The sequence below is a fragment of the Taudactylus pleione genome, unplaced genomic scaffold, assembly GCF_031769625.1.
Source record: "Taudactylus pleione unplaced genomic scaffold, aTauple2 ptg000848l, whole genome shotgun sequence".
NCBI lineage: Eukaryota > Metazoa > Chordata > Amphibia > Anura > Myobatrachidae > Taudactylus > Taudactylus pleione.
Genome location: NW_028285250.1, coordinates 1,502,013 through 1,518,120, shown reverse-complemented (window position 1 = coordinate 1,518,120; position 16,108 = coordinate 1,502,013). Strand labels below are relative to the sequence as shown.

Genomic DNA, 16,108 nt, shown 5'->3' with positions numbered 1-16,108 from the left:
CTGCTGTGTTACCTGCAGCCTAACACTTCCTGCTACAGGTTACTTACTAATGCACATGTGCGATGGGCGTCTACGTATGGGTATAGTGCCCTCCCCGACATCCTGTGCTGTGTTACCTGCAGCCTAACACTTCCTGCTACAGGTTACTGACTAATGCACATGTGCGATGGGCGTCTACGCATGTGTATAGTGCACTCCCCCACATCCTCTGCTGTGTTTCCTGCAGCCTAACACTTCCAGCTACAGGTTACTGACTAATGCACATGTGCGATGGCATCTATGCAGAGCTGTCTTAACAGCATTGTGGGCCCTGGGCAAAGCAATGCAGTGGGGGCCCCTACCCACCCATTCACGGGAAAAAAATTTAAATGGTCAATAAAATTAATCCTTTAGATTTAGTAGTACTTTCAACAAAATCAAATAAAAATGTTAAATAATTGGCAAACCGAAAAGTATGAAATAATTATTTAATATTAATCAACACAAATGTTTGCGACATTTCTTTTTTGAGAATTTTTTTATAATTGGCTTGAAGTCAATTGTTTTCAGGATGTCATTTTCCATGCACATGAGTGAAAGCCAGTTCAACCGCTGCTGCCCCATTGCGCTGCGAAGCTGATTCTTTATAAGTTTCAATCTTGAAAATGAGCGTTCTCCTGTACAGTTGGTCACCATTGTGCACATGAACACTCTGAGTGCGATTTCAACATTGGGAAACACCGATTTCAAGTTGTCCAAAATTAGTTTGCTGTACAATGCAGGGAGAGTTTCACATTTTTCATCAAGGTCCATGTAGTGCTTGAGATGCTTGCATTCATTTAGAAGGGCAGCATAATCAAGGTCTTTATCATACACATTAGCCAGATGCTCACACTTTTTGTCTAGCTCATCAGAACCAATTGTTTTTAATTGACCGAAGAAGGAAAACAGATTTCCAATCCATGAATAAGCTACTGCACGTTTTGTGAGCTCAGAGTTCAAAGAGTCCAGAACAGGGAGGAATGTTTCTACCTTGAATTTTTCACTTTTGTTTATAATTATCTCTTCTCCCGATCCATCATATCTAGTAAGACGTACACTATGCTTTCGTTGCCGCTTCTTCACATCACTATAATCCAAATCTGGACATCTACTCCTGGCCTTCAGTTCATATTCACTGAATGTATCTCTAATTTCCTGAAGATAACTTTTCAGAGACTCAAGAAGATTCATGGCAACAAGTATATTCACATCTTTAGACTGCAGGAACTTACTTGTTTTGTTAAACCTTTTAAGAATGTCGTTCCACAAAATTGTCAGAAAGATTGTTTCCATGTTCTCCATTCTCTCACTTAATTCTTCTGCCTCTCGCCTTGTGTTCACTTCTTGGTTAGTGTCAGCTGATAAAGAATCCAGTGCATATTTAATTTTTTCAAAACCTTCTTGCAGAGCATTAACAGCATCAAAATGTGATGACCATCTCGTATCAGACAGACGCTTGACCACAACATCTTTTCCTAAAGATGAGGACAGAACATTCCATCGATGTGTAGAAGCTGAGAAAAAAGAATACAAATGCTGAACAAAGTCAAAGAAGGAGACGACCTGTAGAGAACACTCTGCCGCTTTTACTCCCACCAAGTTCAGGCTGTGCCCAGCACAGGGGACATAGATGGCCAACTCATTCAGTTGCCGAATCCGTGCTTGCAATCCAGTATAGCGGCCAGACATATTTGAGGCATTGTCGTATAACTGACCACGGCAGTTTGACAGCGGAATTTTGTTTTCATTCAGGAAATCTACAACAGTGTCTGCTAGATTCTTTGCTCCATGAGAAAAAATGGGGATGAACTTGAGGAAACGCTCTAATGGCTCACACCCTCTAATGTACCGGATTGTAAATGTCAGTTGATCAATGTGTGAGATGTCTGGAGTGGAATCCACACTTATTGAATAATACTTTGATTCTTTTATTTCTTCCAGAATGGCAGAAAGAACATGTTGTCCCATTAAATTCCTCACAAATGTTTGCAGATAGATACGATGGGTTCCCCTTTCCAGCATTTCCACACACTTTGAGATGTTGTTCCAGAAAAGGGTCAAATTCACTCAACAGCTCTAGAATACCTAAATAGTTTCCATTGTTTGATGACCCAATAGTTTGATTCTCTCCACGAAATGCCAAGCCTCTTGAGGCAAGAAAGCGAATGACAGAATCCACACGTGTCAACACTTTATACCAGTACTCGATATTGTTTGATTAACAAAGAATCTATGCATCCAGTTTCTTTATGGCGAATTTAATATGCGATCATGCACTTGCGATGTTCTTCTCCATTTTCATGATCTACAATAAGATTGCTGTGTTTCCAATCTTTAAATCCTGATGTAGAAAATGGAGATTCTTTATTGGACAATAGGCGTCAGGCAAAGCAGTACAAACAACCTTGTGATGGTGAATAGAGTAGCCATTTGCATTTTACATATTCGCCATTCCGCAGTTCATGTTTGAATACATTCTTTGATAGATACCTTATCTGAGTTATCTTTCCTCCGGCTCCTTTGTACTCTCTGCGTGAATTTTTAAGGTTGCAATCATGATTCTGACATGATGTTGGCCCACTATGAATCCAGTAATCCACTGTACTAGTATTCTTAATATCCCATAGTCCGGGATCTGTGACATGAATCACACTCTCTGTACACTTCTCTGCCGTTATAGATTGGTGTATTTCTTCTTGTGGAATGTCCCCAGGAGCAGGTAATGGTATGTCTGGAACTGGATGACTGGATGCAAGAGTAGATGTAGATGGCGATGCTCTATTTACAGAAGCAGTACTAGTAGCTATTGCTTCTTGTGAAATGTCCCCAGCAGCAGGAGCAGGCAATGGTATGTCTTGAACTGGATGACTGGATGCAGGGATGGATGTAGATGGTAATGCTGTATTTAGAGGAGCAGTACTAGTAGCTGATGTTGCACCTGGGATTATCCAAGATGTCAACTTTGGAAGTTTGCTAATTTTCTGCTTCTCCTCTTCAGCTCGTTTCCTCTTTTGTGCTCCACTCATAGAAGTATGCTTCATTTCCCTGGCAGTACAGCTGGATTCAATCTACAGTTTAGTGTTGTAAAGAAAAGGAAAATAATGTGCTCTTTTTACTCTACCAACTTTAGGGGACTATTTAGCATTAAATATTTGTGGCATATTCCTCGAAAACACCATCAAGATTTAGCCCAGCCGCACCTGCGTTGTCAGCAGACCGTGCATGCACAGGAGTCCCGGTCACTCACCCAGAGCACATAGCATTAAAATACTGAAGATAGTGTAAATAACACTAATGGCCATATTCAGTTTGATGGCGAAAAGTCAGGGGTCAGACTTTTCGCCATCATCTGAGGTTTTTACTGGGATAAAGTATTGGGCGCGTGCCCGCTTATCCCAGTATTCATTTAGGATCCAGCGAAAATGGGACCCGGCGGAAAGGTAAGTATCGGAAAAGTCCTGGGAATTTTCGGGAAATCATCCTGGTACCACCCTAAAGATGGTCTGACATGGGAGATCACTATGGGTACCCCCGATGTGGGCTGCTGAAGGTAGTCAGGGATTTAAATAGTCGCGGCAGGTGTATAAATGCAGATTTAGAAGAAGGGGTGAAGAATAGCACTTAGATAATTTTTTTGGAAAAAATGACTAGTCCCTTCAAATTTGGGGTACATGAAAATGGGTGCAAGCATATTTTTAAATCCCTAAAGTCATTTTATTTAATTCTTAAAAAATCCACCTGCCGCAACCATCAGCATTCTAGAAAACACCTGCCGCATACATGGAACACCCCCTGAATCAATTTTGCTAGTTTAAACCTTTGTTCTCTAATATTTTTTTTTCAACCCCAAAATGAAAGAACATTTTTTAGGGTGTGCTTAAGATTTATTAAAAAATTTTTTGACATAGATAACTTATTTTTTTTAAGCCTGCACCCCTAAACCCCAATTCTGCACTTTTTTTCGCCATGTATTAATTACATGGTGAAAACTTATCCCCGTTTTTTAACAAAGACTTTTCGCACCTGCAAAAAGTCTTTGAAATTGAATATGGGGGTAATTGAAACAGGCTTTTTGCAGCCTAATTGAATACCCCCTAAATCACTGATTGGCATTATAACTAGAGATGAGCGGTTCGGATTCTGTGGAATCCGAACCGCTCCGAACATTGGGGATCCGAGTCCACCCGAACCCTGTTCGGGTGTTCACCGCCTGACTCGGATCCCCATTCTAGTGAGAATCCGACATCAGGTCTCCTCGCGTCTAGGGCAGAGCGCAGTGATAGCGCTCTGCCCTACACAGACACAGACACACAGCCGCCAGCGGCAGCTGTGTGTTTGTTACAGCAGCCAATGAGAGTCACACAGACTCTCATTGGCTGCTGCACGGAGGGAGCCAGCTGGAGCTCACACATGAGCTCCGTCTTCCGGCTCCCTCCTCAGCGTGTGACAGAGCGGACGGCGCGGGAGCGGGGATACAGGTAAGTTTTTATTTTTTATTTTTTTATTTGTGCAAGGGCCAGGCGCACTACTGGGGGGGGTCTGCACTACTGGGGGGGGGGTCTGCTACTGGGGGGGCTATACTACTGGGGGGGCCATACTACAGAGGGGCCTGCTACTGGGGGGGGGCTATACTACTGGGGGGGTCTGCACTACTGGGGGGGTCTGCTACTGGGGGGGGCTATACTACTGGGGGGGCCATACTACTGAGGGGCCTGCTACTGGGGGGGCCATACTACTTGGGGGGGTCTGCTACTGGGGGGGCCATACTACTGAGGGGCCTGCTACTGGGGGGGGCTTACTACTACTGGGGGGGGCTGCTACTGGGGCAGCCTACTACAGGGGGGGCCATACTACAGGGGGGGCCCATACTACAGGGGGGCTACTACTGGGGCAGCCTACTACTGGGGTGGGCCTGCTACTGGGGCAGCCTACTACTGGGGGGGCCATACTACTGGGGGGGCTATACTACTGGGGGGGGCATACTACTGGGTGGCATGCTAATGGGGGGCATACTACTGGGGGGGCCTGCTAATGGGGGGCATAATACTGGGTGGCATGCTAATGGGGGGCATACTACTGGGGGGGCCTGCTAATGGGGGGCATACTACTGGGGGGCATTCTACTGGGGGCACTGCATAGTGGACCCTACTATTAAGGGGACTGCATAGGGGGCACCACTGCTGGGGGACATTGTGTAAGGGACACCGCTACTGTGGGCATTGTGTAAAAGGGGCACTACTGTGTGTCGTAACATAAATAAGAGACACTACTTTATGGTGTAATGTGAATCAGGCCCTATGTGCGGTGTAATGCTAATAAGATTGTGCACTGTGACTCCTAGGGCCGTAGCCCACTTTGTAAACAAGTACTGTGACTCTGCTGGCCGTACCCCACTGGGTGGGTGCACTACTTTTCATTTCTGCCACTGCTGTGTGGCAATGTGTCATAGATGTGCTTTATACTGTGGTGTCTGTGTCGTTGTGCCGCTGCTTTGTCGCTTAGTAACCAGTCAGCTCACTGCAACCTTTGGCCAATAATGTTGAAAACAATATTATAAGCTGTGATATGGTCTAAATTGACTGGAAATTAATGTTATTGAGGTTAATAATACTCTAGGAAGAAAAAAAAGACCAAATTATGTGATTTTAGCTTTTTTTGTCAATTTTTGTAAAAAAATCCAAATCCAAATCCAAATCCAAAGCCAGTCACCGCAGTTTGGCAAATCCAAATCCAAATCCAAAGCCGGACGATGAATTAGAACCAAATCCAAATCCGGCAAAAATGGTCCGGCGCACATCCCTAATTATAACACATCCTGTTTGATCATATGCTGAATGCCGCACCTCTGGATTTGTATGTATAGAGTATGTGGAACCGGCACTCCAATGCAATAAATCAAATTGGTGCCCTCCTGATTAAGCCCTCAGTTTGCTTCTGAGCCGGATCATATAAAAGATGTAAGGGCGACACGCTGGACGACTTGAATAAATGTAGCTCAACCCGGTATAATTATCAACGTTTCAAAACTATTAATGTTTTTTCGTCAAGTCACAAAAACTTAATGAACAATGCTTACCTTAAGTAAGGTAAACACCACACAAAAGTGCACGCCCCTCGCTCGTCACAGACGCAGCTGGCTGGGCTCAATCACAGTGAAACAAAGATAACCAAAACACCAAAGTGAACCTATGGAGACCCAAATTAGTCTATATTTTTATTTGGCATTTACAAAATACAACATTGTGTAAAATCATCAGAATTATAACATTAGCTGATTAACGCAGTTGTTCCCAAACTCAGTGCCATGGCACCCTGGGGTACCTTTGGGTTCTTGCAGGGTTGCCACGGGTTGACGGTTCAGAACCAAATTAAATTATTTAAACCAGTGCTGCTGGCTGCCAATCATTAAATATGTGGACAAATAGAAGCACATCCATGTCCACCATCACATAACTCACTGAACGTAAGAATTACATATATGTACAATTTACTTGATCTTAATTTACTAATTTTTTTCATAATTTCTGAGAAACATTTGGCCTAAGGATCCTGTGAAAAAAATGCTTATACAGTACTCTAGGACACTGTGGGCACGATTCAATTAAACGTGAAGTGAATAGCGCCGGTAATGAGCTCCCAGAGCTATTCAATTCTGCGAGAAGTTAGGTCGGGGAAAGTTTGTTCTTGCGCCTTAAACAGGGTGTTTAGGCACGAGAACGGGCATACTCCGACTAAACTTCCCGGCGCGATGCTGTTTTCCCGATGCTAAGGGCAGAAAATAGCATCGTGCCTGGACTTTTGTTGGATTTCTGCTCGCATCCCAGGAGGGATGCGAGAAGAAATCCTTAGTCGGGCTTAGCAGCGCAAATTAATTGAATAGCTCCAGACGCTGATTCCCACCGCTATTCACTTCGCGTTGAATAGAATCGAGCCCTGTGATTCACAAAAGTTTTAGAACCACTGGATTAGTGCAGCGCACCTTCTTTTAAAAATGAAAGAAATGTTAACACCCAAACAAAAACTCCACATTGCTGCTATCATCTATATTTAGGACAATGATGACTAATCCAAGCCAAAACAGAAATATATATATATATATATATATTAGGGGTGAGCGGGTTCGGATTTCTGAAATCCGAACCCCCTCAAGCCCCCCCGATCCGAGTCCGATCCGAGTCAGGCTCGACTTTTCCCGCCTGACTCGGATCTGAAATCGAGGCAAAACGTCATCATCCCGCCTTCCGAGTCTCGCGGGTTTTGGATCCTATATAAGGTACCCGCGTCGGCGCCATTTTCTCACTCGGCTGTGGACAGTGAAGAGGGAGGGTGGGAGTTAGGGCTGTGTAGTGTAGTGTAGTGTAGTGCTGCTGTTGTCCACTACTTCAAAGTCCATAGGGGCTGGCTGTGTTGTGCTGTGCTGCTGTTGTTAATAGGGGCTGTGTCCACTACTTCAAAGTCCATAGGGGCTGGCTGGACTGTGTTGTGCAGTCAGTTCTCCATAGGGGCTGTGTCCACTCCAAAGTCCTGTGCAGTGTCCCAGTCCTAAAGGAGTGCTGTAGTGTTGTCCAGGGGGTGCTCTGTCCATCAGGGGTGCTCCCCCCAAGTGCTAAAAAAATAATATATTTTCTGTGTTTGTGAATTGTGTGCGCAGTAGCCGCACGTGCATCAACAAAGTAGTGCCAAGCGTGCGCCTGTGTCATAAGTAAAGGGCCGGCTGGCTTGACCGTTAAAGGGTGCTGTAACCCCCGAAAGTACACTCCAGTCCAAACCAAAAAAAAATTATTTTCTGTTTTTGTGAATTGTGTGCGCAGTAGCCGCACGTGCATCAACAAAGTAGTGCCAAGCGTGCGCCTGTGTCATAAGTAAAGGGCCGGCTGGCTTGACCGTTAAGGGTGCTGTAACCCCCGAAAGTACACTCCAGTCCAAACCAAAAAAAAAATTATTTTCTGTGTTTGTGAATTGTGTGCGCAGTAGCCGCATGTGCATCAACAAAGTAGTGCCAAGCGTGCACCTGTGTCATAAGTAAAGGGCCGGCTGGCTTGACCGTTAAGGGTGCTGTAACCCCTGAAAGTACACTCCAGTCCAAACCAAAAAAAAAATTATTTTCTGTGTTTGTGAATTGTGTGCGCAGTAGCCGCACGTGCATCAACAAAGTAGTGCCAAGCGTGCGCCTGTGTCATAAGTAAAGGGCCGGCTGGCTTGACCGTTAAAGGGTGCTGTAACCCCCGAAAGTACACTCCAGTCCAAACCAAAAAAAAATTATTTTCTGTGTTTGTGAATTGTGTGCGCAGTAGCCGCACGTGCATCAACAAAGTAGTGCCAAGCGTGCGCCTGTGTCATAAGTAAAGGGCCGGCTGGCTTGACCGTTAAGGGTGCTGTAACCCCCGAAAGTACACTCCAGTCCAAACCAAAAAAAAATTATTTTCTGTGTTTGTGAATTGTGTGCGCAGTAGCCGCACGTGCATCAACAAAGTAGTGCCAAGAGTGCGCCTGTGTCATAAGTAAAGGGCCGGCTGGCTTGACCGTTAAAGGGTGCTGTAACCCACAAAGTACACTCCAGTCCAAACCAAAAAAAAAATTATTTTCTGTGTTTAGCCGCACGTATATATCAAATCGATATAACATAAATGGAGGACCAAACTTTCTCCGATAAAAATAAAATAGAGAAAGTTCAAGAACCACTTCCTCCTAGTGCTGAAGCTGCTGCCACTAGTCATGACATAGACGATAACATGCCATCAACGTCGTCTGCCAAGGCCGATGCCCAATGTCATGTGCCATACAATCCCAAATGGCAAAGTTCAGGAAAATGACCTTGAAAAAGACATTTAAATCAGCTGAAGAGAAACGTAAACTTGCCAATATGCCATTTACGACACGGAGTGGCAAGGAACGGCTAAGGTCGATCCCTAGTATGTTCATGACTAGTGGTTCAGCTTCACATGACGATGGAAGCCCTCCTCCCACTAAAAAAATCAAAAGAGTTAAGCTGGCAAAAGCACAGCGAAGAACTGTGCTTTCTAAGAAGATATCACAAATCCCCAAGGAGAGTCCAAGTGTGGTGGTGGTTGCGATGCCTGACCTTCCCAGCACTGGACGGGAAGAGGTGGCTCTTTCCACCATTTGCACGCCCCCTGCAAGTGCTGAAAGGAGCACCCACAGTCCACTTGCTGATATGCAAATTGAAGATGTCACTGTTGAAGTACAACAGGATGAGGATACTGGTGTAGCTGGCGCTGAGGAGGAAGTTGGCGAGGAGGATTCTGATGGTGATGTGGTTTGTTTAAATCAGGCTCCGGGGGAGACAGTTGTTGTCCGTGGGATGAAAAAGCCCATCACGGTCATGCCTGGGCAGAAGACCAAACATTCCACCTCTTTGGTCTGGCAATATTTCTATCCAAATCCGGACAACAACTGTCTTGCCATATGTACCATATGTAAAGGTGAAATAAGTAGGGGTAGGGACGTCAACCACCTAGGAACATCCTCCCTTATACGGCACCTGCAGCGCGTTCATAAAAAGTTACTGTCAAGTTCAGAAACTTTGGCTAAGACCGTAAGCAGTCCAGGGACACCTAAATCCCATTGTCCTGTTGTATCCAAGCGCCTGCAAACCACACCGTCAACTCCCTCCTCGTCAATTTCCTCCTTAGTCAGGATCGGAAGTAGTCCTGCAGGCCATGTCACTGGCATGACTGACTCTCCTATCCGGGATTCCTCTGGAGGATCCTGCATTGCTACGCCTACTGCTGCCGCTGCTGCTGTTGCTGCTGCTGGGAGTCGTTCATCATCCCAGAGAGGAAGTAGGAACACCACTACTTTTACTAAACAATTGACCCTCCAACAGTCCTTAGCGAGGAGGATGAAGTACGACAGCAGTCATCCTGAAGCAAAACGTATAACTGAGGCCTTGACTGCTATGTTGGTGTTAGACGTGCGTCCGGTATCCGCCATTAGTGCAGTGGGATTTAGACAATTGATGGAGGTAGTGTGTCCCCGGTTCCAAATCCCGTCTAGATTCCACTTCACTAGGCAGGCGATACCGAGACTGTACAGAAACGTCAGAAAAAGTGTCCTCAGTGTCCTGAAAAATGCCGTTGTACACAATGTCCACTTAACCACGGACATGTGGACAAGTGGAACAGGGCAGACTAAGGACTATATGACTGTGACAGCCCACTGGGTAGATGTATCACCTTACGCAGCAACAGCAGCAGCGTCACCAGTAGCAGCATCTTAGAAACGCCAGCTCGTTACAAGGCAGGCTACGCTGTGTATCACCGGTTTCAGTAAGAGGCACACCGCCGACAACCTCTTAGAGAAACTGAGGGAAATCATCGCCCAGTGGCTTACCCCACTTAGACTCTCCTGGGGATTTGTGATATCTGACAACACCACCAATATTGTGCGGGCATTACATCTGGGCAAATTCCAGCACGTCCCATGTTTTGCTCACACAATAAACTTGGTGGTGCAGAATTTTCTGAAAAGCGACAGGGGCGTGCAGGAGACGCTTTGGGTGGCCCGAAAAATTTCTGGCCACTTTCACCATTCAGCGACTGCGTGCCGAAGACTGGAGCACCAGCAAACACTCTTGAACCTGCCCCGCCATCACCTGAAGCAAGAGGTTGTGACGCGGTGGAACTCAACCCTCTATATGCTTCAGAGGATGGAGGAGCAGCAAAAGGCCATACAAGCCTATACATCCACCTATGACATAGGCAAAGGAGGGGGTATGCACCTGACTCAAGCGCAGTGGAGAATGATTTCCGTGTTGTGCAAGGTTCTCCAGCCCTTCGAACTTGCCACACGTGAAGTCAGTTCAGACACAGCCAGCTTGAGTCAGGTCATTCCCCTCATCAGGCTTTTGCAGAAGCAGCTGGAGAAAGTGAAGGAGGAGCTAAGACGGAGCGATTCCGCTCGGCATGTGGGACTTGTGGATGAAGCCCTTCATTCGCTTTGCCAGGATTCCAGGGTGGTCAATCTGTTGAAATCAGACCACTACATTTTGGCCACCGTGCTTGATCCTAGGTTTAAAGCCTATGTGGTGTCTCTCTTTCCGGCCGACACAAGCCTGCAGAGGTGCAAAGACCTGCTGGTGAACACACTGTCAGCTGAAGCGGAACGTGACACGTCAACGGCTCCTTCTTCATTTTCTCCCGCAACTGGGGCTGCCAGGAAAAAACTTAGGTATCCTAAGCAACCCGCTGGCGGTGATGCAGGGCAGGCAGGACCAAGTTTGGACATCTGGTCCGGACTGAAGGACCTGGCAACAATTTCTGACATGTCTACTGTCACTGCATATGATACTGTCACCATTGACAGAATGGTGGAGGATTACATCGGTGACAGCATCCAAGTAGGCATGTCAGACAGTCCATACCTGTACTGGCAGGAAAAAGAGGCAATTTGGAGGCCCCTGTACAAGCTGGCTCTATTTTACCTGAGTTGCCCCCCCTCCAGTGTGTACTCCGAAAGAGTGTTTAGTGCAGCCGGGAACCTTGTCAGCGAAAGGCGTAGGAGGTTGCTTCCACAGAATGTGGAGAAGATGATGTTCATCAAAATGAATTATCAGCTCTTCCAGGGAGACCAGCCTCCAGAAGGTACAGAGGGACCTGTGGTGGTGGATTCAAGTGGGGACGAGTTAATACTTTGTGAGGATGAGGATGTACACACTGAAGAGGGTGAGGAATCGGTGGATGAGGAGGATGAGGATGACATCTTGCCTCCGTAGAGCCAGTTTGTGCAGGGACACATTAATTGCCAGCTTGTTTTGTGGGGGCCCAAACGAACCAATCATTTCAGCCACAGTTGTGTGGCAGACCCTGGCGCTGAAATGATTGATTTGTTAAAGTGTGCATGTCCTGTTTATACAACATAAGGGTGGGTGGGAGGGCCCAAGGACAATTCCATCTTGCACTTCTTTTTTTTCTTTGCATTATGTACAGTTTGGGGCCTAGTTTTTCTAACTGCCATCCTGTCTGCCACTGCAGTGTCACTCCTAGATGGGTCACGTGTTTGTGCCGCCCACTCGTGTCGCTTAGCATAGTCATCCAGCTACCTCGGTGCAACCTTTTGGACATGAAAACACTATTGTGAGGTGTGAGGTGTTCAGAATAGACTGGAAATGAGTGGAAATTAAGGTTATTGAGGTTAATAATAGCATAGGAGCAGAGAAACCAACAAATTCTGTGATTTTAGCTGTTTTTATGCTTTTTAAAAAAAAAATACAGATCCAAAACACAAAACCCAGAACCCAAAACACGGAAGGGTGGTTTTGGCAAAACCAATCCAGATCCAAAACACGAAGAAAGATCCAGATCCAAAACCAAAACACAAAACACGAAAAGTGGCCGGTGCACACCCCTAATATATATCAAAACCAAATGCCTTTATCTTGCGCTAATGTTAATCACACAAAGCTGCACCTCTAGATAAAACCCCCTGTAAGCTAGGGTCAAATACAATACAATATCACAATCACACTCAATTGTTTGATAGATAGATAGATACATAGATAGATATATCAGGACCAGCGCTAGACTTTACTGCACCCATCGTCGTCCCTGTGTTGCTGCCCCTTCCCTCCTCCGCTCCCTCCCCCTGAGTTTACATTATCCAACTAGTGCCTGGAGGCAGGGTGGGCTTTTCCTGCGCCCACCAGCTACAATAGCGCTCCGGGCGACGACCCGGCTTGCCTGTGCCTGGAGCCGCCACTGATAGATATATATATATATTATATACAAAAAAGATACAGGTATTGTGAAATGCGATTTCACACCACCCCATTATGGGGACCCCACCCATAAGTATGGCTGGCTGCTCATGATGACTATGACTATTAGGACATTTTTGATAATGTAATGTATGTTACATTACATTATCAAAAATGTCTTAGTCATGACATGACAGGTTCACAGTAAGCTGGTAGGTTGCATTCCCATCCCCCTCCCCCATCACCCCATTCATATTAAGAGGAGTCTCCTGACCTGTCACCTGTGTACTGACTCCTGAGAGGAAGCTGAGGGCCTGATTCAGAGCCGAACGCTATTTGCGGACGGTCGTTCTGAAAAAGGGGCCGGATATTTAAATTAAGTGCTTGCTCTTTGCGGTCTGTTGACGTCTCTATGTCTGAACGAGCGAACAAAACATGCGGTTGCTATTTTGAAAAAAACGTCCCCTGGCCGCTCGTATCATACGTCATCTCTGCTATTTATTAGATTAATCGAGTACATCGAACGGCGTCTGAACTGCTCGCTATTCTTGTGGTAGCATTTAAAAGACAATCAAGGGACGTGGCCGATGACGCTGCTTTGTTAATTATGCACTCCCATTAAAAGCCTGTTTTGACCGTTTGGCACGCCTGTGTTCGGATCTCCACTCCCCGTTTTCAAGCACCTTCCCCTGTTACCACCCACAAACGCCTCACACTGTCACTCAAATTAGCAGGCACTCGCTATATTGCGAGCACACGATTTCTGACCGCACTGACTGGTTCGCGCATGTGCATTACAACAACCCATACGCATGTGCAGATGTGCGAACATCGCTCCGAACGAACGAGCGGCTCTGAATCAGGCCCTGAGACCAGATCCCGGGATGTCGACGGATTGATCCTCGACTCGTAACTATGCATAAAGAGTGGAGAAATAACATCATGTGACCTATTGTCAGGGCTGCATCTACTGTATAAACCTATAAATAAGGTAGCTCTATCAAAGTGGCAGCTGATAAATGGATTTATGATAGTAGTGTTTTAAATGACATGATTAATTAAATGCATTGTTAAGGAGTTAAATCATGTAGTGTAAAGGGTGAAAAAAAAGTGGTAATTAATTATGTCATTTAAAACACTATCATAAATCCATTTATCGGCTGCCCCTTTGATAGGGGCAGGGCCGGCTACCTTATCTATAGGTTTAGGTCATCAGCTTAAAATAAGGACTGACCTGTCACCTGCTGCAGACTGGGGCCTCCAGACACCTCACCACCAGTCAGGTGACGTCACCACTAGTCCGACCGGCACCAGGGAAACGGAGTCGGGCTACGCGGCAATCGGCGGCAGCAGCTGAGTGAGACAAGGAGGTGGAGCCAGCAGCAGCTGGTCTGGGCCTGGGCAGAGTATGCGGTGTCTTGCGTATGACGCATGAAGTGGTGAACACATGTAGACTGGTGAGTGAACCGCAGGCAGGAGGCGGGGGCGGGTGCTGGTGACTGACGGACGGACGGCCCGACGGGGGGGATGGTTGCCGGGTGCTGTCAGTGCCGCGCATGCACTGCGCTGGCGCTATGTAAAAGAGAAAAAAAAGAAACGTTTACCAACATTGAGGGACTGCAGGGGGCTGGGGGGCCCCTTGAATCTTCGGGCCCTTGGTCAACTGCCCATCAAGCCCAATCAAAGAGACGGCCCTGCATCTATGCATGTGTATAGTGCCCTCCCCGACATCTTCTGCTGTGTTACCTGCAGCCTAACACTTCCTGCTACAGGTTATTGACAAATGCACATGTGTGATGGTCATCTATGCATGCGTATAGTGTCCTCCCCGACATCCTCTGCTGTGTTACCTGCAGCCTAACACTTCCTGCTACAGGTTACTGACTAATGCACATGTGCGATGGTCGTCTATGCATGTGTATAGTGCCCTCCCCGACATCCCCTGCTGTGTTACCTGCAGCCTAACACTTCCTGCTACAGGTTACTGACTAATGCACATGTGCGATGGCCGTCTATGCATGTGTATAGTGCCCTCCCCGACATCCCCTGCTGTGTTACCTGCAGCCTAACACTTCCTGTTACAGGTTACTGACTAATGCACATGTGTGATGGCCGTCTATGCATGTGTATAGTGCCCTCCCCGACATCCTCTGCTGTGTTACCTGCAGCCTATCACTTCCTGCTACTGGACACTGACTAATGCACATGTGCGATGGCCGTCTATGCATGTGTATAGTGCCCTCCCCGACATCCTCTGCTGTGTTACCTGCAGCCTAACACTTCCTGTTACAGGTTACTGACTAATGCACATGTGTGATGGTCGTCTATGCATGTGTATAGTGCCCTCCCCGACATTCTCTGCTGTGTTACCTGCAGCCTAACACTTCCTCCTACAGGTTACTGACTAATGCACATGTGCGATGGCCGTCTATGCATGTGTATAGTGCCCTCCCTGACATCTTCTGCTGTATTACCTGCAGCCTAACACTTCCTGCTACAGGTTACTGACTAATGCACATGTGCGATGGCCGTCTATACATGTGTATAGTGCCCTCCCTGACATCCTCTGCTGTGTTACCTGCAGCCTAACACTTCCTGCTACAGGTTACTGACTCATGCACATGTGCGATGGCCATCTATGCATGTGTATAGTGCCCTCCCCAACATCCTCTGCTGTGTTACCTGCAGCCTAACACTTCCTGCTACAGGTTACTGACTAATGCACATGTGCGATGGCCGTCTATGCATGTGTATAGATGGATGATCTCAGGAGAAGACCACCATCCATGAGGCAGAGAGGAACAGTAGGAATGGTAAGATGATGACCCTATCAGTTTATTTATGATATTCTTCATCCTCTAACATGTTTATCAGTTTCCTTTCAGCTTGTAAAGGACGTACTCACAATTGCATGGGAGTTTGTGCTGAGGTTTATACAGGCACGTGTGTATAACTAGTTTGGAATTGATGATGCTCCCTTCATAGTTTAGGATGTTAGTCCAGTGAGCTATAAAGATTGCAGACGTGATCCCATTTTTTTTATTTAAACAAAAATGTATATATTTATATCTAACAGCATAGATGTGCTCTCTATTACACTCTTCTGTTTTACTGATGAATTTTAGTGCTAAAAGGCAGAACACCCCAGAGGGAAGAGCACTGTTTCTTCATGAAGGCAGAGAGAGAATGCCCGATATGGTAGGTTACTGTATTCCCTGCACACATGAACATACAGAACTTTTTACATTTTACACAATATAACATGATGGCCAGTGTTAGGCAATGCCTGGCACTACAGCTGCAGTAGAACTACACATCCCAGCATGGCCTGTCACAGTTTTGCTAGTGGGGCATGCTAATCTTGGTCAAGGC

General features: G+C 46.3%; 1 protein-coding gene across 1 annotated transcript; it reads right to left on the bottom strand.

Moving 5' to 3' along the window:
* Positions 1–477: 477 nt before the first annotated feature.
* Positions 478–2,043, bottom strand: LOC148474376 (52 kDa repressor of the inhibitor of the protein kinase-like). Its single transcript, XM_088458728.1, has one exon. It carries the CDS (start codon positions 2,041–2,043, stop codon positions 478–480), a length of 1,566 nt encoding a protein of 521 aa, XP_088314854.1.
* Between the last annotated feature and the right edge of the window lie 14,065 nt (positions 2,044–16,108).